General features: G+C 38.7%; 1 protein-coding gene across 1 annotated transcript; it reads right to left on the bottom strand.

Moving 5' to 3' along the window:
* On the bottom strand, positions 1–24,589 carry MAP9 (microtubule associated protein 9). The gene is given in 14 exon segments (XM_054203969.1): positions 1–4,772; positions 10,708–10,840; positions 11,584–11,729; positions 12,176–12,337; positions 13,030–13,119; positions 14,247–14,412; positions 14,957–15,015; positions 15,896–16,149; positions 18,516–18,565; positions 18,567–18,625; positions 19,425–19,654; positions 21,698–22,114; positions 23,387–23,483; positions 24,465–24,589. Coding segments are annotated over 14 exon segments (2,040 nt in total). The 5' UTR covers positions 24,519–24,589; the 3' UTR covers positions 1–4,649.
* Positions 24,590–25,197: the final 608 nt, after the last annotated feature.

Raw genomic sequence — 25,197 nt, 5'->3', positions numbered from 1 at the left:
TTTAGTGAATATGAAAGAAAAAGAAGATACGAGAGAGAACAGTGCACAATCTTTCTTACCCCGAATGAGAGAACTGGAATAGAAAATTATTTATCCTTAATGTAATCCCATCTCCTTTTTTAGTTGATTTATATAAACTTCCCTTTGCAAAGAGACAGTTCCTGAGAAAGAGAGGTGAGGCATTTTGTCATGTGGCTACATCGTGACCGGGCAACACTGGGTGGATCAGCACTTCAGTTTTTAGCAGGTCTGTATATAGCATGTCAATTTTTTAACTTCAATTGAGTCATCAGCCTGTCCCTTTAGTGCACCAATGCAACAACTTATGACTGAAAAAAATACTGTGGAAAAAATGAGAGATACTGATCATCTTCCAGGTCATTACTTGGAAGCCCCCACGTGTTTATTTGCACAGGTGTGGCAGCAAGCAAACCTGAGCTGTAGTCTGTGAGCTGCCGTGCCAGAAGATCTGACTTCAGTGGGACAGTTCCCTATCTATTTGTCATATTAACAATAATGAAAGATCTGTATCCTAGGATCTGATTAAAACATTGAGGACATTATATTAAAATATACTTTATTAAATACCAAAATATTTTCCCTCTGTCATCAATAAATGTATTAACAGGATTTACAGATATATGTACATTTTTAAAAATTAATGTACATACGTTCATATTTCTCGATTTTTTTCTACAATGATTGCATCATGCTGTAACATGTCCAACTTTTTACAATGTAAAATTAGGCAAAGCTCTCAAAATTTTATTATAGAAGTCAAACACACAGTTGTAGCAACTGTTTTTCCATGTCTATTGATCTTTAGCATCTTTTTGTAATTGAAAAGTTGTGAATTTATATGAGTGTTGGGTATATCACTCCTCTGAAAGATGTCACCAACATTTTCCCACTTTCATCTTCTGTCAAAAATTTTCTATCCACTCATCTGAAGGCTTAAAGCGAGTAAGGATGCAGTACCCAGTTTAGACACAGGCATGTGACAAACCCTTTTCCAGCTCTGCTACTACCTCTACCATCCTTGTCATTTGCATCCCTCAACTATAAGCCTGCCAGCACAGGGACCTGCCTTGCTTGTTGTAGCTGGACACCGCAAAACTAAAGATCCAGACGATTTGTTTCACACAGGCTGCAGGCTTTGCCTCACTCTCTCCTGATCTGATCACAACAGCCGTGCAGCAAACTCTGCTATCTGCTACACAGTTCATCCTCCCGTGGTATTTTAGCTACAGTTTCTTGACATGCTAAACCTGAATTCAAGGCTGCAAGTGCTAAAAGCCTAGTGGACAGATGATGCACATCACCGCTCCAGCCTAAATGCTTGAATTCATTCCATTATTTTTCCCCATAAAATATTGGTGGGCTGAGTTGCCAGGTGTGTGGCATTCTGCCTGTGCTGTAATTCTGCTACCTCTCTCCTGCTGGTATCTGTAATTTTACCCTACCCTGCCCACTGAAGCTGCTCTTCTCAACTTCTTGAAAGTTTCTGTGGGCAGATTCTGCTTTCTCTTTGGATGCCCATACTGTCATTGTGATACCACTACTGCTGGAAAAATTGCCTGACCTGCCATGAGGTAACAGCCAGAGCCAGACCCAGAGTTTATGAAAGCCCTGTATTCACTTGTCTGCAGTATCTGTGCTAGAACCTGGCTTAAGTCAGGTAACAATCTCGATTTGCTGGATCTCTCCAAAAAAAACTAACGTGCAGGATTCCTTAACTGGAAACGCCTGTGGTAATGCAATGTACTGCAAAGCTGCAGTGCAGGAAGCTCAGTGTGGGTACCACTGTGAAGGCAGCATACAAGAAAACCCACCAATGGCCTAGGAACACAACCAGACTCCAGCGGTTCGGCAAGAGCAGAGTGCAGGCCTCAGGGCGCTTCCGAAAGCTCCAGCCGGCACTCCAGCCCCTCTGCCATGCCCTCTCCCCTTCTTGACCAATGTCTTCCTCCGCCCCAATGAACAACAGTGAGCTTAGCATGAACCTGTATGAATGCTGCCCAATACGGAATGTCAGCATTTGAGTGATGACTCTTTGCACAGACTGAGTCTCACAGAAGGGGCAAAAAGGTCACTACTGTCATTAAGGTCCACTGGAAGACATCACGTGTGCATTACCTGCAGACTGCGTATAATCAAAGGATGGGTGTCATAAAGGTCCCTAGCTTCTCTATATGCTCTTTAGTGGAACAAATGCTGTTCCAGCCACGTTTCCAGGGGAGTGGCCCAGTGACAGAAGGCTGGAAACAAATTAAAGAATAAAAGCCAGGTCCAATAATGCTGTATTTTGAGGCAGAACTAGAAGCAAGAGGCAGGACAAGCAGAGACCTGCTCAAAAATCCCAATACAGAGCAGGGCCACCATGAACACAGTTCATGCAAGGCAACTGGAAGTCGAGACATGCAGTGCAAAATACCAAGCAATACACTCAAGCCTGATCCTGCAATAAATATACTTCATAATCTAGAACAAGCTGTATCAAATCTGAAACCACTCCACAAAGGATCAAATCTGATCTGTCAGATGATTTGGCTGTACAAAAATCCCGCAACACTACTAGTGAAACCTCACCACTATTCTCAAGATTAGCAAATACTTCTTGACACTCAACAGATCATATGCAACAGAAACAGTGTATGTCTTACAACCCTTCTACACTTGTTTATTGATAGGAATTATGTTAATTGTGAGAACTACACACCTACCTACTGTTCTAACAAATACATCTTCTTTTTGCTTTCTAGCACCCACTTCTGCCTGTCATAAACTTTGCAAAAGGCCTGAACTACAAATTCACAGAACTAGAGTTCATGCTAACAATAATGAACAGGACCATGTTAAGCAATGAGGCAGAATAGATATCCTTTTGATTTCACTTTTACATACGTACCAGCAATAAATTTCACCTGTATAGCGTTCTGACAACAAAGTGAGTTATGTCCAAAACAAACATCTCTAAATCCTCAATGGCTCTTCCTAAAAAATAAAAACACAAGCAAGAAACATCAGGAAACTAAAGAAATTCATCTGGTTGCCAGTCTTGTGGGTTTTCTTTTCCGAGGAGGTGCCCCAGTCTTACATGAACAGCACAGGACTCAAGTGAAAAAGGCAAGTCTACTTCTCCAATGCTCCTTTGACTTCCCAAGGAGGCTGTCAGTCTAAACAGGAGCAAGATTCTCATTTGAGAAATTACATCTATAATTTAAAGACTAGATTTTTTACTTCTTGGTTGGCAGTGATGTTTTCATTTCTTTTTTTTAGATATACGCTTGAGGAGCAAATGTGATTTAGAGTGATTTTTGAAATTCAAATAAGAAAACGCAAGCACAAGTAACAGCTTGAGTTTAGACAGTAGGCAAACAAGAGATGTGAAGATCTCTAAAGATATGTAGTCTTGCCATTGTTGACGAAATAGTGAGGTAAATAGCCATGAAAAAAACCAACAAATTTTAATAATTTACTACACCAACTAGCTCATTAGCAACGATGAAAACGTGTTTGGGAAGGATTTACTTGATCATGTTAAAACAATGACAGAAGCCTTCAAATTAAGTTCCAAAAAAGTAATTTTCAGTATCTAAGGTTGCCTCATAAGAGCACCACTGTTCTGCTCTTGCAGTTTTTACATAAGATTTTGTGTAAACTGCAAAAACATGCCTCTAAAATTGCTGTTGCCTGTAAGATGCAGGAGATCTATGGAATGTATATGAGGACCTGAAATGGAATGAAGAGTTACAGTCTGCCTTAGTCCTGGATCATTTTACATGATATGGATTCCAGTTTCATTCTTTTGTATCATCACATGGCTGACTGGTTTTGGCCCCATGAAATCCTGTTCCTGCTTGATGCAGCTTTAATTTAAAAACTATTTTTATGTTTCATAATGTAATATAATCTAAGAATTATATTATGTTCTATGTAGCTTGTCTCTTCGTGTATGAAAATGACATCCCCCTACCATACTGCTTAGCTTTTTGTCTTCTTTCTATCAAAAGAGCACCAACATCTCTTCACCCATCATTCCCTCTTTCACAAAGCATTTCTTGCAGACTTAACCCCCTAGCAGTGTGGCCCAGTAACTTAAAATAACCATTGTGCTACTTATTAGGTGAAAAAAATGCCAGAGTCCAGCCTTATGTATCCTGAATATACACTTTCATCAAAAAGGAATGAAGTAACGCAGGATTTAGCAAAACTAAGTTAAATGTGGAATTACAAAAATCAGTACATTTTCTAGGTTTAAGCTGGACATTATGAAAAAATTCTTCACAGAAAGAGTGGTTACACTGGAACAGGCTGCCCAGGGAGGTGGTGGAGTCACCATCCCTGAATGTGTTTAAGACTCGTTTAGATGTGGTGTTAAGGGATATGGTGTAAGGGAGAACTTTGTAGAGTGGAGATGATGGTTGGACTCGATGATCCCAAGGGCCTTTTCCAACCTAAATGATTCTATGATTCTAAAGCAATGGAAAGGGACATCTGATCTATTTAAACTCCAGAGAGAAAATAAACAAAAAATAAAGATGCAACATCTATTATGGATTCAGTGAAAATCAGCTGTTACTGAAATAATGACTAGCCATTGTCAGAATTTTGTGTATCATCTCTTCTCATAGAAGGCAACAAACTGCTCAGTAATTCATTGAATATGTGACTTTGCCAGGTGGACTCCAGGGAAAAGGCGCTTCATCCCCATGGACAGCCTGCAACTTCTTTTGCTTCTTTTCAAGCTGCTCTCTCTTCTCTTTCTTTTCCTGAGAATAAAAAGATGTGTCAAAAAAAACCAAACCAAAAAACAAACAACAAAAATCCCAAATAAAAAGCTAACTCCACCAAAAGAAAAGTTACAATTACTGTTATATCTTTCTTGTGTAAAATGAAAAGTTAACATGCAATGGAGATTTGCCTTTTGGAGCTTAGCGCATCCCTTTTAGGGATTCAGTCACACACACTGCACAACACAACACAGGAGGCTGTGACATTTGATGTCATTTACAATTAAGGTTACTGTCTCAAGGATGAGGCTGTTTTGTGCACTATCTAAACAAAAAGCCCAACAGAAGGCTTAGTGGATTAAGTAGTGTATTTGTCTTGTACATAATTAGTCTCATTTTAATTACTTCTTTTCTTTAAGAGGATACCTAAATCGCAATGCTAAATACGTTGTTCTCATTACATGAGAACACGGATGCATCTTTCTAACTTTCTGCACTTATTAAATCACACTTGTCATGTACTAGAACAAACTGGGAAGTAAACAATTTATTTATAAAGAAATATCTATCTAACATATTAAACACACTACAAGATTCTGATATTTTCTATTGTTTCAAACAACAATATTCTTTTTGTGCATGATTAATTAATGATTTTCAAGGCACGTGTCATTCAAAAAGTTATTTGCAATTATTTATAATTTCTTTTGAATTTTTATATTTTTCTGTTCTATATAAAATAAGCATTCTTCTTTGCAAAGATGACTGCCACTTCACCATTGTGAAGACCAGCATCTAAAGGTGCATCTGCATCAGCAATTTAGTACACTGGAGAGCTCTTCATAGGTGCAAATTCCCCTTGCATCATACTTGCAGGTTTGCAGTGCATGCTTAAGCACACCACTTACTGACTTAAAAGTACTTTCTCTCTAGGTGGAACCAAGGCTGACATTATGAACCAGAGCATAACTTACAGTGCCCCTCTTAACAGGTGGGTAAAAGGTCCTCGAGCGGATGGCTTTCTGGCACATGAACAGTGCCTTCATTCCAAGGACCAACAACTGGCATACATATCACTATACATATCACTGCTAGTAAGGATGCAACGTGGATATGCAGGCTTAAAATCATCATCAATTGTGCCAAATCCAACCCCGGTCCTTTCCTCTTTTGCAGCCTACCAGCCAGTATTTTGAAGCACCAAAAAAGTTTCATATAGTCACATGTACAAACTGCACTGCAGTGGAAGTACTGCTCCTTGAAGATGGCCAAAAAATAACTGGCACTCTCAGATAACCCATGATCCTACCCCTCTGAGGGACACTGTATATCCTGAAAATTCCCAAGATCCTAGCAGTGTTTGCCTATTATTCGTAAGTGAGAAGAGAACTAGTGAGGTAACTGTGGCTGAGAGATTAGGCTGGTAAATGAAAGTAGAAGGAGCTTAAGTGGAAGTTTTCTCGTTTCACATATACGCAGCAGTCAAACTGTATTAATGCTAGCTATACATGTGATACATAGAAAAATTTAAGAAAGCATAACATGCACTGAAACATCAACCCTATCAATATGATTTTAATCTGTGCCCTTTAGGTTAACATAAATCTGAAGATCCAGTTCAGTTAGGAATGTCTGGTCTGGCTAAATAAACACAGAATTATTTCATGTTGTTACCAGTAAAGCTGATTAAAAGCAAGATAGGGTTTGCATGGAGAAGTAATGCCCTTTACTAAAACAAGCAATACAAAAGTTCATCACAGTTAGTAGAATAAAAAATATTATCTCTCTGTACAAACTGTATCTTTCTGATTATATGGAGTAATTGAGACAAACTGGCCTTGTAGCGCTACAAGATTCTGACTCTTCTCTGTCATCCTACACTTTTGCATTTTTTCTCCTTCCATAGACATCCTCCTCAGATGAACATAACTGGGGCCTTTGGGTCTTTAGAAGAAGTTCAAGATAATTTTTTCAGGAATTCTTAAAGGGAACTGGTTAGTACCCTAAGAGGAAAGAAGTCTGCATTATCAGTGACATCTTTTAAAAAAGGTGACAAGGTATGTGCAAGCAGTACAGCTTGGGAACAATGAGCTCTATAATGGAACACATATGGGATTCATATTCCTGTTTTGGAGTATTTCACATATCCAGACAATTTTTATATTCTACAAATCTTAGAACCTGAATATGTATTTGGCATTCAAAGACACATCAGGACAGGTAATTGAAAACTCATTAAAAATAGGACTTACTGTATTGCAGTGCTGGCAATTATTTGAGAAATCAAGTGTTACAAAGAAATGTGCGTACTTTATGCTTATAAAGCACTCTTTACTGAATACATGTTGCACAACAGACTCACGTATGAAAAACCCAAACCAAAGACAAAGCACACACCCACCCAGAAAGAGAATGAAAGTTGCTTTGGATTTTTTAATCATGTCTCAGTTTTGAACGTTGGGGTTTGAAGATCCAACTTTCATGAATGAATCCTAGAGCCAAGGAAACAGTCTTGAGTTAATTTATCTAGTCTTTAAAAGATTAAATTTGACATGAAGACTTACTGTCTTCTTCTCTGCCGTCAACACACACAAAGCTTTCTATATTCTAGTCCTAACCACAGTTCATATTCTCATAAGACATAACTGATATAAGTCTTCCCTAAAATAATAAACAAGATGTTATTTGCACTAACAGGAGAAGAGTAATAGCAATAGAAATAGTGAGAGAGAAAAACAATAACTGTAGTTTGTCATACAACAGATCAACTCAATTGTATGGCTTGATTTCTCTGTGGAAGTTTCCTACTCGATAGCCTTCTGGGAAGATCACATTCTTTAGCAGTATGACTGCCACATAAGAACTGAATTTTAGATAGTACAGAAGCCTTACAACATTTAAGAGGAATAACAATAACAGCCTTATTTCTAACACATTGCAATGCCAGGAGATTAAAATTCCAATATAGAAAGTATTTTCAGGTAGATCTTATTAAACTACATTAAATGAATAACCCACGTCAGCTGTTTCTAACCCAGAAAAGCAACAAATCCATGAGACTCATCTGGTACATCATTTCCTCATGTTTTTGAACAGCTTTAGTATGCCAAAAATAGATGTTGAGCATGCTGAACCTCAAGGTAAAATTTCAAACTTTTTTTAGGGCATTTAACCTTACTATGTTTATCTTCAAGAATTATTTGAGAGCAGACTTATTTCTCATCAACTCATACTAGGTTAATGTTTATCATGTAAAATGGAGAACATACCACATGTAGGATACTCACTTTTCTCTACAGAAATCAGGTATCAAGATTACTACCCCAAAAATAATGGAAACTAAACTGATCTGTTGTTATAAACTTCCTACATGATTCTTCTCCACGTTCTACTCCTCAGAATCAGTACATGTCAATGACAAGTGTCAGACATTGATAGCATGTATTAAGTGAAAAATGATCATTTATCAAACACAACATCTAGATTGGCTTGAAGAGTACTTGGGGAGTAGCAAGAGGCAAGTAGTATGAAACAAAAAAAAATCAGAAGCTTAAATTTCCTCAGCAATACTAAAGTATCTCAGCTCAAGATTATCCTTTTTATGTTGGCATTTTACAAGTGTTAATAGCCTTTTTCAGGGCATTTATTTTCATGCTTAATAAGTAATCTTCTCCAAACATTCACACAATGACCTCTAAAAGTATAAGTAACAGAATTTCTATTAACATAAAAGCAGAACGTTTCTTATATTTTAGAAGAACTACAAGGAGATTTTTATGTCTCTTTTACCCATGCATTATGGTCAACATCTGGTTCACAAAAGCTGAGGATGAATTTACACATTAATTTCTGCTGAATGCTAATGAAAACATATCAGAATACTTCCCACTATATTACTACTATTTTATTTCCCTTCAAACAAAAATGCTCTTTGAAAAAATACACTTAGAAGACTTCCACAATTCTGCCCTCTTAGATTTGATGCCTGTTTATCTACCTGTAGGCAGATATCACCTTTGTTCCCTTGATAATACACTGACAACTTTACAGGTGTTTCTCTCCTGCAGTTCACCGAAGGTGTGTACTTTCTGTATTACTATACAAAGTGAGATAATATTCTGGCCAAACATGATGACAGAGCCATTGCCCAATATGCCTTCTCAAACAGAAGTGTGTTAGCTGCAAGAATCAGCACAATTTCAGAAAGTAAAAATGTGAAGACTGGGAATGAGACACATCAGTCAACACTTGCACATAGACACTGAAAATCAGGTAATTTCAGAGGTAACTCTGCCAACCAATTCAGTAGCTATCACATCCTCCAACACCTGCTTATTTTTTGAACTGCTCCTCTCATGTAGGCACATGCACATCCAATTAGATCTGGTCATTCCTCCAACCACTAAAATTTATGTTAATAATCCAAGTGAAGTGATGAGCTGAGGAATTTATACACAATTTGATCAAGGGAGCCTGTGCAAGGCATCAGATTTCATTTCCTAAAAACGGGGTAATTTTTTTACCTTTGTACAGAGTCCAAGACAGCAAGGAAGTCAAATGTACAATGAGAGGTAACATTCGTGCTTTGGTACCACTACGCTAATTCTGAAGATAGTCTCAGTAAGCAGTTATACTGGGACAGTGTGTTAGCTAGCACTCATAGCATAATACTTCCTTCCTTGGGAACTAGGCATATTGACTAAGCAAGAAATAATCTAAGATTGGGCATTAATCATTTGACAAAATTGATCCGGAAATCACAAAGGGGACCAGAGAAAACACTTCTTACCAATGATTACAGAAATCAGAGGTATTCCAACAGGGGACCAGGTCATGTAAGATCTTTAAAGACTGAGACCTAAGACTAAAAAGGTTTGAAAATAGAGAGAAGGGAAAACAGGCAGACTCTGTTTTTTTACATTACTGCATATTTCCGAGTTAACCAAGTTACGGATGACTGTCCTTTGAAAATCTGTCCCTCAGCCTACCTCAGTTCCCATCGATCCCCCCTAACCCCCCCCAAAAAAATAGAAAGCCCACTCGAGACTCTGAAAAGATTTTTTTAAGCTATTGCCAGTACAAATGAATCCCTGTAAAGATCTTAAGCCAGCTGAGTTGCAAGACGCCATTCTTATACATGGCAACACAGACTGTGTGTACAGGACACATGCCAGAAATCACAAGGAAGAGAGAAAACAGAAGAAACACTCTCAAATTAAGAAAACTATGAAAGTCAGTATGATATATGACTGGTCTTAGGGTGTGGATAAAAAATGCAGGTTTTTCTTTAACTAAGTTATACATCTTTAGGAAAACAATATATGCTGAGAATATTACTGACCTCTCCTAGTTTGTCCTTCTGTAGCAAGGAAAAAAAACACTGCACCACTGCCTTATTGTTGAGACTAGAGTACTAGATTACTAGATAAATTCACTGCTTAACGACTGTGACTAAAGTACGCTGTTGTAGGAAAAATGTAATTGGGCGCATCAGAGTTCCACCCTTTCTAGTAAATGGAAGTAATCTGAAACCTCATTACATGTGCTTTTATCAATTTTAAGTTATACAAGTCTTCACTTTACATGCTTCCTTGAATTCCTTTAATATATATGCACTCACTGTTGCAGCTGGTGATACTGCTTGGCTTTGCAGGTTTTGTGCTGTGGTGAGTTGGCCCTTCAGAGATGGTTGCTCCTGACATGGAATGTCAAAAAACGAAGACTAACTATGAAATTCAAAAGGCTATGACATGTAGGTAGGGAAATATATTTTCCCGACGCTAAATATCAAGCACACCATATTTTATCTTCTTGTTCAAGAATTTTGGGGGACTAGCTATGTAATGCTGCCATCGTCTGGCCCCTCTCATAAAAGCATGACAAACCATGAGTATTACAATGCAAAAGTGCCCACAGTCGTGACTACATTAACCTTTTCGGTTTTGACAAAGCGCAAAAGAAAAATAAAAATTACCAGCCATCTTTCATATTCCTCCATAGCCTTTTTATCTTTTTCTTCCTTCTTTGCCTGTTGTATTTCTTGCTTTCTTCTCTCTAGGATTTTTTCTGCTTTCTTCTGTTTCATATATTCTTCCTTTTTTTCATTCCTACACAGTGAGAGGGAAGAACAGGAGATCATCATGTAACAGACTAAATGCTGCATCTGTGACCGATTAACTAAATTGAGTCAAAAGAGATATTTTACACATTTAATGAAAGACTGAGAATATATGTTCCAAAACTTCAAAGTCCATCTTTATACACTATATCACCACATATAGGTATAAATTAACCTACTATTCTATCTATTATAGCATCACCTTTTCTGTACTACTTTCTTCCTGTTTGGTATCATATAAAAATGAGATTCAAAACTTCTGTGGGTAACAGTGACTTGCACGTGGCCTGTGAAAACTCTTGGCTTGTAAAACTAACAAAGTATTTCTCCAGCAGACACATCTCATTTGCTTGCAAATATACCTACATTCATACACTGTATTCCAAAAAACTTTAACATAAAGATTTACCTTCCTTCCTTAGTAATGAAGTATGAGACTGATCACATAAGACATTATACTACTCAATGAATCTTACTTCTCAGTCTCAGTATTTCTGCCTGGGCTTAGTCAGTAGCCTTTTGGGGAGGAAAGCATTTAAGTTACTAAACTGAAAGAAGCTGTACAGCTTGTTCTCATTATTATACTTGTTCTCCATTGGATCTGAAGAGCTTGATGTCAAGCATGCCACTGTCTCCCAGTGAAAAGCACGCCAAGCACTCAGAGCAGACCTATCACATTTCTAAGCAAAGATTTGGGAAACTATGATATTCCAAAACCCAGTGGACTAGTACCATTTTTCAACTGCTGACATGCTATCCCTCTTCTTCTCTGCAACCAGTTCCTCTTCTTTCTTCTTCCTGATTCTTTCAGACTGTTTTTCCTTTCTGCTTTGCTCTCTTAAATATTCTGCTTTTCTTTCTTTCCATTTTTCAAATGCCTAAAGAGGACCACAAATTCATTAGGAATCTTACTCCCCACCTCTTTGTCAATGCTCCACTTGCTCATTCTGTATTATTACTTCTTGTGATTTCTACACATTCCAATTTTGGAATATTTGTTTGTAGCATTGCTCAGAAGTGGGTATCACTATAACTAAAAAGAATAAATTCTTTTTCCCAGTAAGTAACAGTTCATTGCCAGTGTATTTACATGGAGTTTATTTTACCTTCAGTTAATGGAATCCAAATATGGAAAAATAACTGTTTGCATGCAAATGTAAACACTACATACTTCAAAGAGAACAGAATCCAATATGAGCTTTCTTCAAAGATTAACCACGCTTAGATTTCAGAATTATTTTCATCTCTTGCTGGATTAACCAAAATTATTCTCAATAACCACGAACCATATCAGATACACATTTATTTACATATTCCACGTGACCTTCTGTGCTGCTTCTGTTCTCTGCTCATTCTGTTCTGCTGCTTTCTTTTTCTTAAGTTCCTCAACCTTCTTTTTTTCACTTAACTTCTTTGCTTCTCTTCCTTTCTTTTTTTTCCAGGCTTCAAAAGACGCAATTGCTTCCTCTCTCTTAACAGCTTCTTTCTACAGTGAAAATAACAGGCTACATTTAAATACACTTAAATGTAAAAGTATAATCGAAATAGTATGCTTTAAACTCTGTCAAATGTAGGATTAGATGGAGCAATAAAGAAATGGAAACTGATTTGCATGCAACATTCAAAGTAATACTCAGAGTTCAATTTGAACTATATAGAACGTTTTTTTCTATGCTCATGTTTAATTTAACTTAATCAAATGAGACAAACTACTCCTGAGAAATATGTGTAGAAGAATATGAAATACATGTTAAACGCTTAGAAGCATATTAAGTATTTAAAAGACAAACCTAAGTATTGTGCACGTACTATTGAAAATATGGTCCTCTGTAGATAAGCATCTCTTGAAATAGGGAGCAATCTCATTTTCTAACAGATGACAAATTAAAACTTAACACCTCAAGGGTCAAGCACCCCAAGGTAGTTGTAAACAAACCTGAAAATTAATCTAAGAAGCATACTTTTAACATAACTTATGTAAATGTGTAGGGAAGCATCAGCCACACAAGCTTTAGAGCAACCATAACAAGGGGGACGTGCCATTTACTGTTTCAACTCACCAGATGCCTCAGATGCCTTAGAATAGCGGAGTGATGTAATTAGGCAGAAAGCACAGGTGAGTGTACTGCAAACAATTACAGTTTGTCAACTTCTTTTTAAACAAGAATGCAAACAAACCCTTTCAGCATTGATCCTTAGATCTTCAGCTTTCTTCTTTTCAATTCTTTTTGATTCCAGTAGAAAGAGCCTTTTCTTTTCCCACCAATTCTGCAAGAATCATTAGAGGACTTTTATACTTTTACAGTCTTTTTAAGGTATAACTAAAAAAGTCCTGTTAAAACAACCAAATATTACTAAAGCAGCACAATATAATGACGACCAAAATTACTCTTAATTCTTCCATGCGCTACTTAAATAACTACCCCATGTGGAACACTAAGCTGTGATCACACAACCACTATGATCAAAAAGTCTAAGATTCTAAAATCATAGCTACAAAATACCAAAAAGCTTAAGGATCTTTAAAATAAAGAATATTGAAAAAAACACCAAAAAAGTAAGCATTAAAGAAAAATGAAAAAGAAGATTGAAATAGATTCTCATCACTTGGTATACAGGAATACAATTTACATTTATGGTATCTCTTACAAATACCTACAATTAAAGATAATACAATCCAACTGGGAAGAGTGAGACTTCAGGCATTCATAAAGTGTTATTAGCCATTTGCAGAATCAGGCTTAATTTTTCAAGGTTTAATTATATATTTGTTATGCTGCTTAGAGATACAAGTGTCCTAACTGAAGCCTATTTTACCTTTATAAATTATGGAGACAATATAAATATAGATTTGAGGTTCTCAATTTTGTTCGAGAACCATAACAAGTATTAAAAACACATGCTAATATGAACAGCATCTGTTAATGAAAGTTTTTCTCACAGATTAGTAGCAAAAAACTGTTGAAACCCACAAACTAATTGTTATGAAATTCTACACAGAATCTACATAGATGATCCTTCTGAAGAGAACAGTACACTTGTTTTCACTTTTCCTGAATGCCAAGTGAATAGAACACACCAGGAAAAGAAACTTTAAACTACACACTTACTTACATTAAGGAAGAAGTAGAAATAAAGCAAAATATTATACGTGTCTGAAAATAGTATGACATAATAAATTATGAACCACTGTATGTCACTCTCACTTAGCTTTTTAGTTTATAATTTGATGTAAAGGCATAGCCAATAGAATAAAAGGATTATTACACCTGTAAGCATATGCAAGGAATATACTCAGAAATACCGATTTCAAGAAAATAGGCTTTGACTTCTACAACAGCACTTCTACGTGCATAGTTTTGTTTGGTTTTTATTTGTTTGTTTTTAAGATCTACCTGGAAAACAGCTGCTCGTAAACTATCTGCTTTGTCAAATTCTGTACTGTTGTTCTGCACACGTTTATCCTCCAACACCTTTAATGTTCCCAGATACTGAGATGAAATAGGTGCAGCTGATGGAACAGCTTTCCCCTTTTTCTTTAAGCATGCAGAAGACAGAGACCTATAAAAATACACACATACACATTAATGATCTTTCCATTTATTGTGGCTGATACCAAGTAGTGTTCCTTTTATTTCAGTGTATACCAAAAGTTACTGTGATGCTGTTTTTACTTGCACTTGGCTGGGGATGGGGGAAAAGGGAAAGGAGGAAGCAGCCTGTTTTCTTCTCAGGGCTTTACTAATGCCAAAACAAGCCACTACTCAATATATTCAGCCCAAGAAAGTTTACAAATTCCTTATACTTTCATCTACAAAACAGCTTAAAACCTGTAAAGACATCATGGACTGGATTCATTTGTGGATCCAGTAGCACACACTCATCATAGACACTCGCAAGAGACTGGAGTTTGATCTCATATAACCCTGAGCAAGGGTTATAACAACATGCCACATCTACTAAACTGTTTTCTACAGATGGTCAGAGGTTGTCAGCAGTGAAGACGACGCTGACAGAAAATAGAGTGAAGCAGCGTTGTCAGGGCATTTACATGCATCTTGCACTCTGCTGTGTAAGACTGTGATACAGGGCATCTTTCTCTTACCTGTCAGATAAAGAAGCTTTTGGGTTTTGTAGAACTCTCTCCTTTGTTTCACTTAGTTTCTAAGAAACATGGAAGGAAAGTAAAGTTACAGACTCTCTCAAGCAACAGAACTAGACCAGGATGAAACAGATTTTACAAGCTAACAAGGACATTGGGAGTCAGACTCAATAATACTTACGGGTCCTCCCTTCCAACAGGAGATATTCTATGATTCTATGATGTTAGAAAATATGCAAGAAAGCCACTCTAATATAGAAAGGGTACAGTACAAGGTATGAAAGCAAGAAAACCCAACAAACCAACCAACGAACCTTTCAGAATGCCTGTATCTTTTTGGAATGGCACCTAGAAATGTTTCTTCGTATTATGTAAAAATATAGTCTATAGTTTAGAAATACGAAGGAATAAAAATAACCCAACTGGGCAGTGGGCTTCCCTGTTATTATAAAAACACTCTTTTAACTGTTTTTAATATTTAGCTTTAACAGTTACGTGTATCTATGTATTTTCTTTCTTATGATAAAGCATAAAGTGCTTCGCATCTCACCCATTATTCAAGTCACACCGTGGATTACATCTTCTGCCAACATACCCTGCTCATTCCAATTCAGCTAACCTCACAATACAGATCTGACATTTTCACTTGGATAAGGATATTTCATTAAGATTGGAAAATGCACATTTCAGTACCTTTATCTTGTTTAAATGATTTGTGTAAAAAGTACTCCCTACATCTTCCATAAACCTACACAGAATTTGTAAGAGCCTCAGTTCTGGAAGACAGAGTTAAATCGTCAGCTTTACAGAGTTCTACATACTTAAGGTACTAACACTTTACAGTTCCACACATTTAAGGTACCGACAGTAACTTCACAAAACCTTTCACCATGCTCCTAGGACATTGTTCTATACAATGGTAAAAATGCATATGAATAATACCTTGACAGAGTCCTTTGAAGTGTTCTTTGCCTCCCCATGCTCAGATTGATCATTCACTGATACCTTCTGTATTGTATCAGTTACTATTTGCTCTTCCACTATTTTCACCATTTCATCTGAACTGTCATCTGTTGACTTCTCTAATTTCTCTGTTTTCTCATATGCTGTGGTCATCACTGCTTCTGTCACAGAAGGGGATTTTCTACTATTGTCCTCCAGTCTCAAGTCACTGGTGCTGATCTTCTGATCTTGATCTAACAGGAGAAAAAGGATTGAGGGGACACATGAACAAGAATTTCATCGTTTCTCAATGTATTTTTTGCATACTTCCTTCTAAGAATTATATGGACTAATAAGAAGAGTATTCACTTGTATTGTATTTAAATGTAAGACTGGAGTATCAACTGAAGTTTTAACAAATGTTATAGAATGTGTGAGCATGACAAAACCTCCTGTCTGCCTCCCCAACCAAACATCGTTCTCGTGCAGAAACCACAATCAAGAGCCACTGCAATCACAGCACAAGCTCATCTGACACCTAGCAAATAACTAATGAAGTCTGTATGACACTTTGGGTAACAAAAACTACTTTCATTGTGTGGTGTTTTTCAGGGGTGTCGGACACAGAAGGAAATAACAGAAAGATTCCACGGTAGGGATTTAAACAAAACATCCCCTCAATTTAAATGCATGCCTAAGTGGTGAAATCGTCATTTACAAAACATTTTATTAATAAGACTTAAAGAACATTTTTATCAGATCTGAACTGCCACTAATGCAGAGATCTGAACTTGTAAAACAATTCTGACACAAATCAAAAAAGGCCACAGTAAATTCCAAACTAGAGTCTTCCACAGTTTTCTGATGTAATTCTTAAAAGAAATGAAAGTTGTGGATGAGAGACTAACTCCATGTTACCTGAAGAAAGGAATATTGATGCTGACAAGCTAAGAAATTTAACCTAGATTTACAGTGACGATGGTAAGTTCGAGGCGACAAGGAGAATTCCGAATTTATATCAACTATTTTCTATCCTCTGTTGATATGTTGGTATGTAAACTTTCACATCTTACTTCACACTTACCAGATAGTACAACTGTATATAAACTGCAGGCATCAGAAACTGTACAACTCTAATTAAGCTGCAGAACTGAGTGCACAGGAAACTGCAGACAGCAGACGTACTGCTGACGACGAGCACTTCGTAGCATGAACTTCACAGAACTTAATGTGCAAGTCAGTTTGGCTCTGTTTGCAAAATGGATACAAAATACTAACCTTCTTGTGGTTAGATGAAAAATGCCACATCAAACCTGTAAGTATTATTATTGTAGTTCCTTTCTTGACAGTTCAAGCTATACATGTTTGATCAGTATGCTTGAAATTCTTATACCTGTACACTTTAGCACCATATTTAAACAATCTTTTCCAATCCCCTTTCCTCCACTTTTGTTGCAGAGTCAGTATCAGTGTTGTTTCTATGTCCTCCTTTGTCCTGACAACACCACCTTTATCATTGTCTTTATCTCACGCTGTCCCTGCACTTGGAGAATCTACCTGTTCCAGTACATTGATGCTCATATCCTTTTCCCCATACAAACTCTCCTTAGACATTGTTTCATTAACGATGCTTAAAAGCATCAAGCTATACCGACCAAATTTTCTAATCCAAGGTATCAGCAAAATATAAAAAAAAGAAGTGAAATTAAACACAGATCTAAGCTAATATTTGTTATTTACTACTCAGTACATTGTCTGAGTTTTCAACTTTTGTTCACCTTTCTGCACTAAATTCTTCAAGCCAAGTCCTATCTTCTATCTCCTTAGGCTGCAGCACATAGACATTACGTAGGCCAAGCAGATAGCATTTTTCTTGCTGCATCTGACACTCTATGTTACGGTCCTGTTACGGTCCTGTTACAGTCCTGCATACAGCAAATTACCCCTCTGCATGATTCCCTTAGCAAATTAAAAAAGGTATCTAAGCCTATTCCAGTGCCTTTCAACCTGGGGTCCATGGATTTTTTGTAGCCAGTCTGAAAAAAGGGACTAAGAAAGGTAAATTCAATGGATACCACTGAGAAGCCCACAGATTTGGTATTTCCTAAAGGGTCTGCGCATCCCCTAAGAACCGTTAAGGATTCACAAATCCAAATAAATAGAAAAGTGCTACTTAGTTTGTATTAAACTTCGTGGAGAAGGTGCAGGAAGAAGTGAAAGATTTAGCCTAGTCATGCTGAATGCATAAGAGGAAATGAAATTAAAATTACTTGTTTTAAGTCTCAAAGATGCTTATACAATGACACATATACTTGGCATAAGTCACAGTAAAAAAACTAAATTCTCAAACTTTAATCTCTTCCTCTCCATTCCTGGGATGCCTCTAGAGCCAAATTTCTCAGTACCTGGGATGATACCATACTTGGACACAACTGCAAGAATGAGACTGGGCCATTCTCAAATCCAGAACAGGAGACGCAAAGGCATGAGAAAGAACTAAAAGAGAGTAAAAAGGAAATTAAGAATACCACTGATTTTTAAGAGGACTTATGTTGGACTACTAGATATTACTAAGGTACAAATGATAACAACTATTTGGTTGCTTGCATCTAAGTTCTACCTTTTGCAGGTGGTGCTTCTCCACACATCAGTAAACTGGAGTCTCCAGTTTTCATTGTGGGAACTAAAATTAATGGAAAATGGTGGTGAAGTACTTTCTAGCCATGGACCCTTAGATCAGAAAGTGACAGTTAGAGCTACAAAGATGATCAAGGAAATGGAGCTCCTCTCTTATGAGGAAACGCTGAGAGACCTTGGCCTGTTTAGCCTCGGGAAGACTGAGGGGCAATTATATCAATGCTTATAAATATCTAAAGGGTGCACATCAAGAGGATGGGGCCAGACTCTTTTCAGTGGTGCCCAGTGACAGGACAAGGGGCAATGGGCACACACTGGAACACAGGAAATTCCATCTCAACGTGAGGAAAGATTTTTTTGCTTTGAGGGTGCCAGAGCACTGGTACAGCCTGCCCAGAGAGGTGGTGGGGTCTCCTCTGGAGATACTCAAAATGCACCTGGATGCATTCCTGTGCAACCTGCTCTAGATGAACCTGCTTTGGCAGGGGGGTTGGACTAGATGATCTCCAAAGGTTCTTTTCAACCCCTACCATTCTGTGATACTGTAATTAAGTGAGCCATTCATAACAAATCAGAATAATTTGACTTTGTAACACTTTAACAGAATGCTTGTTCAGAACTCTCTGGAGAAGTGTAATTCCTGTTTTACATTTGGACAAATAAAACCAATCAGCACATAAAGCTGAAAACCATCACAAAATCTTGTTTCTAGTTCAAAAGAAAAAGAATGATGTTCTCTTATCTGCTCCTCATCATAAGAATGCTACTGGCAAAGACATTTTTTCCTGCTCCTATTCTTCTCCCAGAAAATTTTGTCAGCTAAATAAAAGTTAGTTTCAAAAGTTTTCAATATAAATGGTAAAAAAAAAAATCAACACATATATTATCTTACTTCAGGATCAGGGCTTTTGGCAAGCAATTTTTTCTTGGGCACAGCTTGGGCATTCAGTGTAATTAGGGATGATAGTGCTGAAAACGAAGACCATCCATTTCTAGAAGTTATTTTTCCTTCTGACCTATTAAACTTATTGTCTTCCAAAGGACCACTTTTTCTCAAAATACTTCTTGGTTGATGTAATGGTTTATAACAGCCATCTAATGAAAGAATGCTGATATTCTCAGCTGAAAACAAATACTATAGTTTCAGTTACACCTATTTAAAGACATTTTAGTCTGGAACACTATTGTGCTTAATATAGTGAGGCCATATACAGACAGCTATATAAAGAGTTGCAGCCACTATTTCAGAAAGTTTAATGAAAGTTTTAAAGCTTCTAATATAATCTCTAGATAGACAATTTACTATCCCTGTGCATACATTGAAGCTACACTCAAGAGCTTATCTGCAATTAGAGAGAGAGTTTTCATGAATATAAAAGAGAGCACATATCTAACACAGCACTGCTATAAGAAAAACTTTTTGCTGTTCTGCTTGTCCCTGTATCTACTAGAGAAGATAGAGAGGTAAGACTGCTTCTCTCCGCATGGTGCAGAACAAAACAACCTTGGGTAGGAGGAGACATCATGAGAAATGCAGATGAAGAGACGGGCTTTCAGTATATTTCCAGCTTCTTCATGATGTCTCTTCCCTCCCTAAGGCAGTCACTGGGCAGCACAACCACCATGCAACAGTTTCTTACAGATTCCTATCCTCTGGCTCCTCACCTTCCTCCTCTTTAGTAATCCTATCTTCATGTCTTCTTCCCCCTGCCCTGCCCCCAACAAGATCAAGCCATACAACGGCTTTCTACCTGCCTTTATGTATGCCAATTCACATAGAAATGTGTGTCTAATTCTGCACATTGCCATGGACACATTTCTTATTAAGTCCTAGTTCATACAAATTTATTGCAGGAAATGGGAGAATCACCATGCCTATCCAGCACACTCAGATGCATAAAGTCTAATTATATGATTAGTGTGAAGTTTAGAGAGCTAAGTGGTAACAACAATATTCCTACAAGTGCACTGACAGTTTTTCCATGCAGCGAATCACAAGAAAAATCAAAGGAGCAGAAAAAGCTGACTAGTATCTGCACAGTCACCTCCTCTGTTGGACAGGGAACAATTTATCCAATATAAGAAAGTTTAAAATGGTTGATTACTGAAGACAACATGCTAGTATCACTGCGCTACTTAGATGCACATGAAGGAACCTTTTTTCTGCCAGTCTGCACAGGCATACTGGCCAGGAAAGACAGGCACCTGCAGTTCCCAGCTGCACATTCAAATATTTAGCACTTTGGTGCCATCATGTGGAAAGAGAAAAAGGAGCCGATATTGTTAATCATGTTCTACCAATTTCAAAATTGTAATGTTCCATCACAGGTAATGACCAGCCATAAATTTCTCTCAACATCAAACAGGACAAATTCTTCTCCAATTAGGAAATAGATAAAAAATATGAAGTCTTTAGACAATTTATATTTGTAAAAGCACATACAGTCAATTAGCAGAACTCCAAGTTCTGCTTTGAATATTAAAAATGAATTAGCTATTCTGATAATGAAACATTAAAGTTCTTTTTTTACATGTTGGACTTTACATCCAAAGTGTCTCACTATCATCAAAGTAAAAGATCATTTGAATGTTTAACTCAGTGATGAGGAGCAGTCTACCATTCACAAATGTTTTGGTTACAGCTCATTTTGTGTCATTCTGTTACATTACAGCATCATGATATCTCAGCATCGCGACTTCCAACATTACAGTTGCAAACACTGTGGTCCAACTTCACTGGTGATAGAGAAGGGATGCCTGTGTTAAGACCTTTCCATTAAAGGGTGCTCAGATGCTGTGGACATTGTGAATATGGCTTTCTGTGCTACGCACACAGAGAAGACGCAACTCTGTAGCCCCCCCACACACCTTCCATGGACATGCACTGATAGAGAGCTGAACTTTAAGCACCCAAACTGCTGGTTTACATCTCCTGAAAGCAAAAAGTAAATAGACACCTCCTGCTACTCAGCCCACGCTGGTTCAGTATACCCCCTGGCAGCTGGATGTATCAAAATATGCATTTCTAGAAGAATACTGAATAAATTCCCTGCAAACCAAAGCAGCTGATACTTAACACAGAAAACAACCCAAATTGCAACACTTTAAAGTACCGTAATATGGCTAAACAATAAGAGCAACAACATTCAAATGCTTTCTTTTCACCTGATGCCAAAGCATTTCTTGTTTTGTGCACCCGTGGCTTTGGTATAGGTTTGTCTTCTTGATTTCTTTTTTTCTGTAGTTCGTGAATAGGCAAGTCATTACAGTGGTCACTTTCACTATTATCTTCTTCAGCAGCTGAACACTCTTCATTATTTTTTCTGTCATCTCCCTCATTTTGACTTTTCAAACATTCTTCTTCACTATCTTTTCTGTCATCCTGTATGTTTTCACCTTCTAAAAGCATTACTTGCTGAAGCTTCTTTTCATGAAAGGATAAAGTCAAGTCATCAGCAGCTTTGTTTTCCAAATATGCTGCTTTTTGTGAGGCATCATCATCTGAGACGGGACACTCAACCGCAACTGATTTCTTAGTGCTTTCGGCACTTGAATTACTCTCAGGAAGTTCTTCCCCAATACCTGAAAATAGCACATTGTCAACTTCCATTTGCAACAAGTGGAAAAAAATGGGACACAGAAACTATACCTTCTATAATTTAACAGAATTTTTCATATAATCCTCTCCTGACTTAAGGCTCTGAGCGTTTCTCTTTTTGCACCTCTGATCTCTGCAAAGCCACCAAACTAGATCCTTATTCTACTTCCTTTCCTGTCACCCGTTTCTATGGACCCAACCTGAAGAAAATACTTCCAATATTCACTGGTTAATTATTATCTGTCATGAAGTTTAAATGCAGCTTAAATATGTCTCCATAAGAAGTGGAAGCAAGTCAACAAGAACAAAGCTAGGCATGTTTGGTTACCAGAATCCACCCTCCCCTTCTATTCTCTTCACTTTTGTCCCATCTGAACTCTACTCAAAGATACTCAAAGGAGTTATCTGCTCCAATGCTAAGGTTCACATGTTTAAACAAAATATTCTTATCTTCCTGTAGCCTGTTATTTCTAACTGACATTATTTCAGCGTTCAAAAGCTCAAGAAAGGTGACAAAAGAATGTCATGATGGTTGAGTAACATATTTAATGTAGGACAAGTTTTTTTTTAAATCTTGTCAGCAAAGGGAAATCAAAACATCCCATGAACTTTTAAAAGATGTTTCAGATGTGAATGAAAAACAGGACACAGAGGAAGTCCTTTTAAAAAAAAACACTATGATGTTAAGATTCATATTTCCCTTAACATGCAGCACCATATCAGGAGGAAGAAGAGCCATTTGGCCAATTTCATTAGACTAAACACAAACATTACCAAATATCAAAGGCATCCTTGCCCAAGAAAAACAGCCAGATCAAACCTGTTTCCTAGTCTGTGTACACTGCCAGGCAAGCATGCTCTGCAGTGTGTCCTACACCCTTATTCACTGACTGTACAGACTGGGAAAACTGTAAGACAACGCCATTGCTTTCTCAGACCATGTCCACTTTCATTCACAGTGCTGCGCGCTATTGCCTCGTCCAGGTGTAGAGTAAACAATATAGATAAGGAGTAAAACTGGCCATCACAACTGTAGGAAAAAGCACAGACCGCATCTGGTCTAGCAGGTTGGCACCACCTCTGATTTCACTGGGAATCCTACTCCTAACTTGGAAGAGGAAGACTAAGTGATTTAGAAAGTGTTAAAATATGAAATCTTGGAACATTAAATCATACTGACTCACCAAGATCCTCTGTGATCTAGCAATGAGTTAAGAAGGGAAGGACACAAGGAAAAATATTTAATTCTGTCTTACCATTTAACATGCCATCTTCGTCACTCTCAAAGTCGTCTGAGTATTCAGCTGTTTGCTCTCTTGCTGCACGAGCAGAAATTGATTCTTGTAGCTCATCCTGAAATGGTTTCACAAATAGCTTTTACACAGAGGGGAAAATTCACTACTTCAAATTCAGCACTAATTCCCCCCTCCCACACATACATAAGTAAAACTGAGCAACAGAGATTGACCTGTTTAGCTGAAAATTATTGCGAAGGAGAAGTAAAATACAGCATTTTCACTTTATTATCATTCCATCCATTTTTCTGTGTTAAAAAAAAAAGCCTCCATGTATAAATTCATATTTAATCTTCATAAGCAACATACCTTCCAGATCGCTCTTTCATTTTTGGCTATTAGTGACCTTGTATCATCATGTGACACTTTTTCCCCCTTTTATATGTTTTGATGGGCCAGAGTACAACAAAATGGTCTGTACAGTCCCGGGTGACAGAGCGGGTGAGCAGGGACTGACGACCTCCCCACCGACTGCTGCAGCACAAGAACCTGAAGCAAGCGGCAGGTCCAAAACCATGGAAGACCTTCACACAAGCCTATTTTGGACTCTGCTGCAAGACATGACGGACACACCACGGTTCTGAACGCAACTGGCCTTACTTGTGGATTAAAAATATGCTACGAAATGCAGCAGTCATCCCCAGATTGCAAGACCCGGAGCCACAAACCACTGAGGGCTCGACAGCAGGCTGTCTGACACGGGTCTCACCCTCTTCCCGAGGCACTCGCTGTTGGCACTGCTGCTCCTCCAGCCAGAGCCATTTTGGCAGGACTATCACGAACAGAGAGGGCCTAAGAGTGACCGTTTCCTAGGTTACGCGTGGGGAGCAGCTTCTAGTCTCCGCAACAGAAGGGAACCTGCTTTCATTTTGATAGCAAATCGGCTTTTTTTTTTTTTGTGCTTATTGTCTTTAACAGCACATTACTGTACTCGCACTCGCAGAAACCTGTTCGCAGGCAGACGCAGACGCCGCCGCCATTTCCCGGCCCCACAGGCCGCGCTCCCCGCCCGCGGCCTGCCGCCGCCGCCGCCGCTCACCTGCCCGGCGCTGCGTCGCCCCATCGCCCGGCTGCCGGCCCCTTCCCCCGCCATGCCGGCGCGGCCGCTCGCTCCCGCCCGCCGCCCGGCCCTCACACAGCCCCGGCAGCCCCGCCGCCGCCAGCCGTCCCGCCCGTCGGCCGGCAACGGCGGTGCGCAGGGGGGGCTGATGGAGGGCGGTCGGCGGCCCGGGGGAGTGTCTCCGCCTTCGGGCCGCGGCTGCAGGCCGGTGGGAGGCGGCGGCAGCTCTGGCCCTCTGAGGTTGAGCTTCGCACCAACGCTCCCCCCAAACCTCGGGGCCCGCCATTTTCCATAACTGCAGGCACAGGCGTGGGGTGCAGCAGGGGACAGGCACAGGGGACCAGCAGGTCGAGGCGGGGGGGGGGTGTGTTGGATTCTGCCCCTCTGCACCACGCTGGTGAGACCCCACCTGGAGTGCCGCGTCCAGCTCTGGAGCCCTGAACATAGGACCTGTTGGAGCGGGTCCAGAGGAGGGCCACAAAAATGATGAGAGGGCTGGAGCACCTCTCCCATGAGGGCAGGCTGAGAGAGTGGGGGTTGTTCAGCCTGGAGGAGGGATGGCTCCAAGGAGACCTTATTGTGGCCTTCCAGTACCTAAAGGGGGCCTAAAATAAAGCTGGACAGGGATTTGTACAAGGGCCTGTAGTGATAGGACAAGGGCGAATGGCTTCAAACTGGAAGAGGGTAGATTTAGATTAGAGATCAGGAAGAA

The sequence above is a fragment of the Rissa tridactyla genome, chromosome 5 (genome assembly GCF_028500815.1).
Source record: "Rissa tridactyla isolate bRisTri1 chromosome 5, bRisTri1.patW.cur.20221130, whole genome shotgun sequence".
Lineage (NCBI taxonomy): Eukaryota > Metazoa > Chordata > Aves > Charadriiformes > Laridae > Rissa > Rissa tridactyla.
This window is presented reverse-complemented; position numbering and strand designations above follow the sequence as displayed.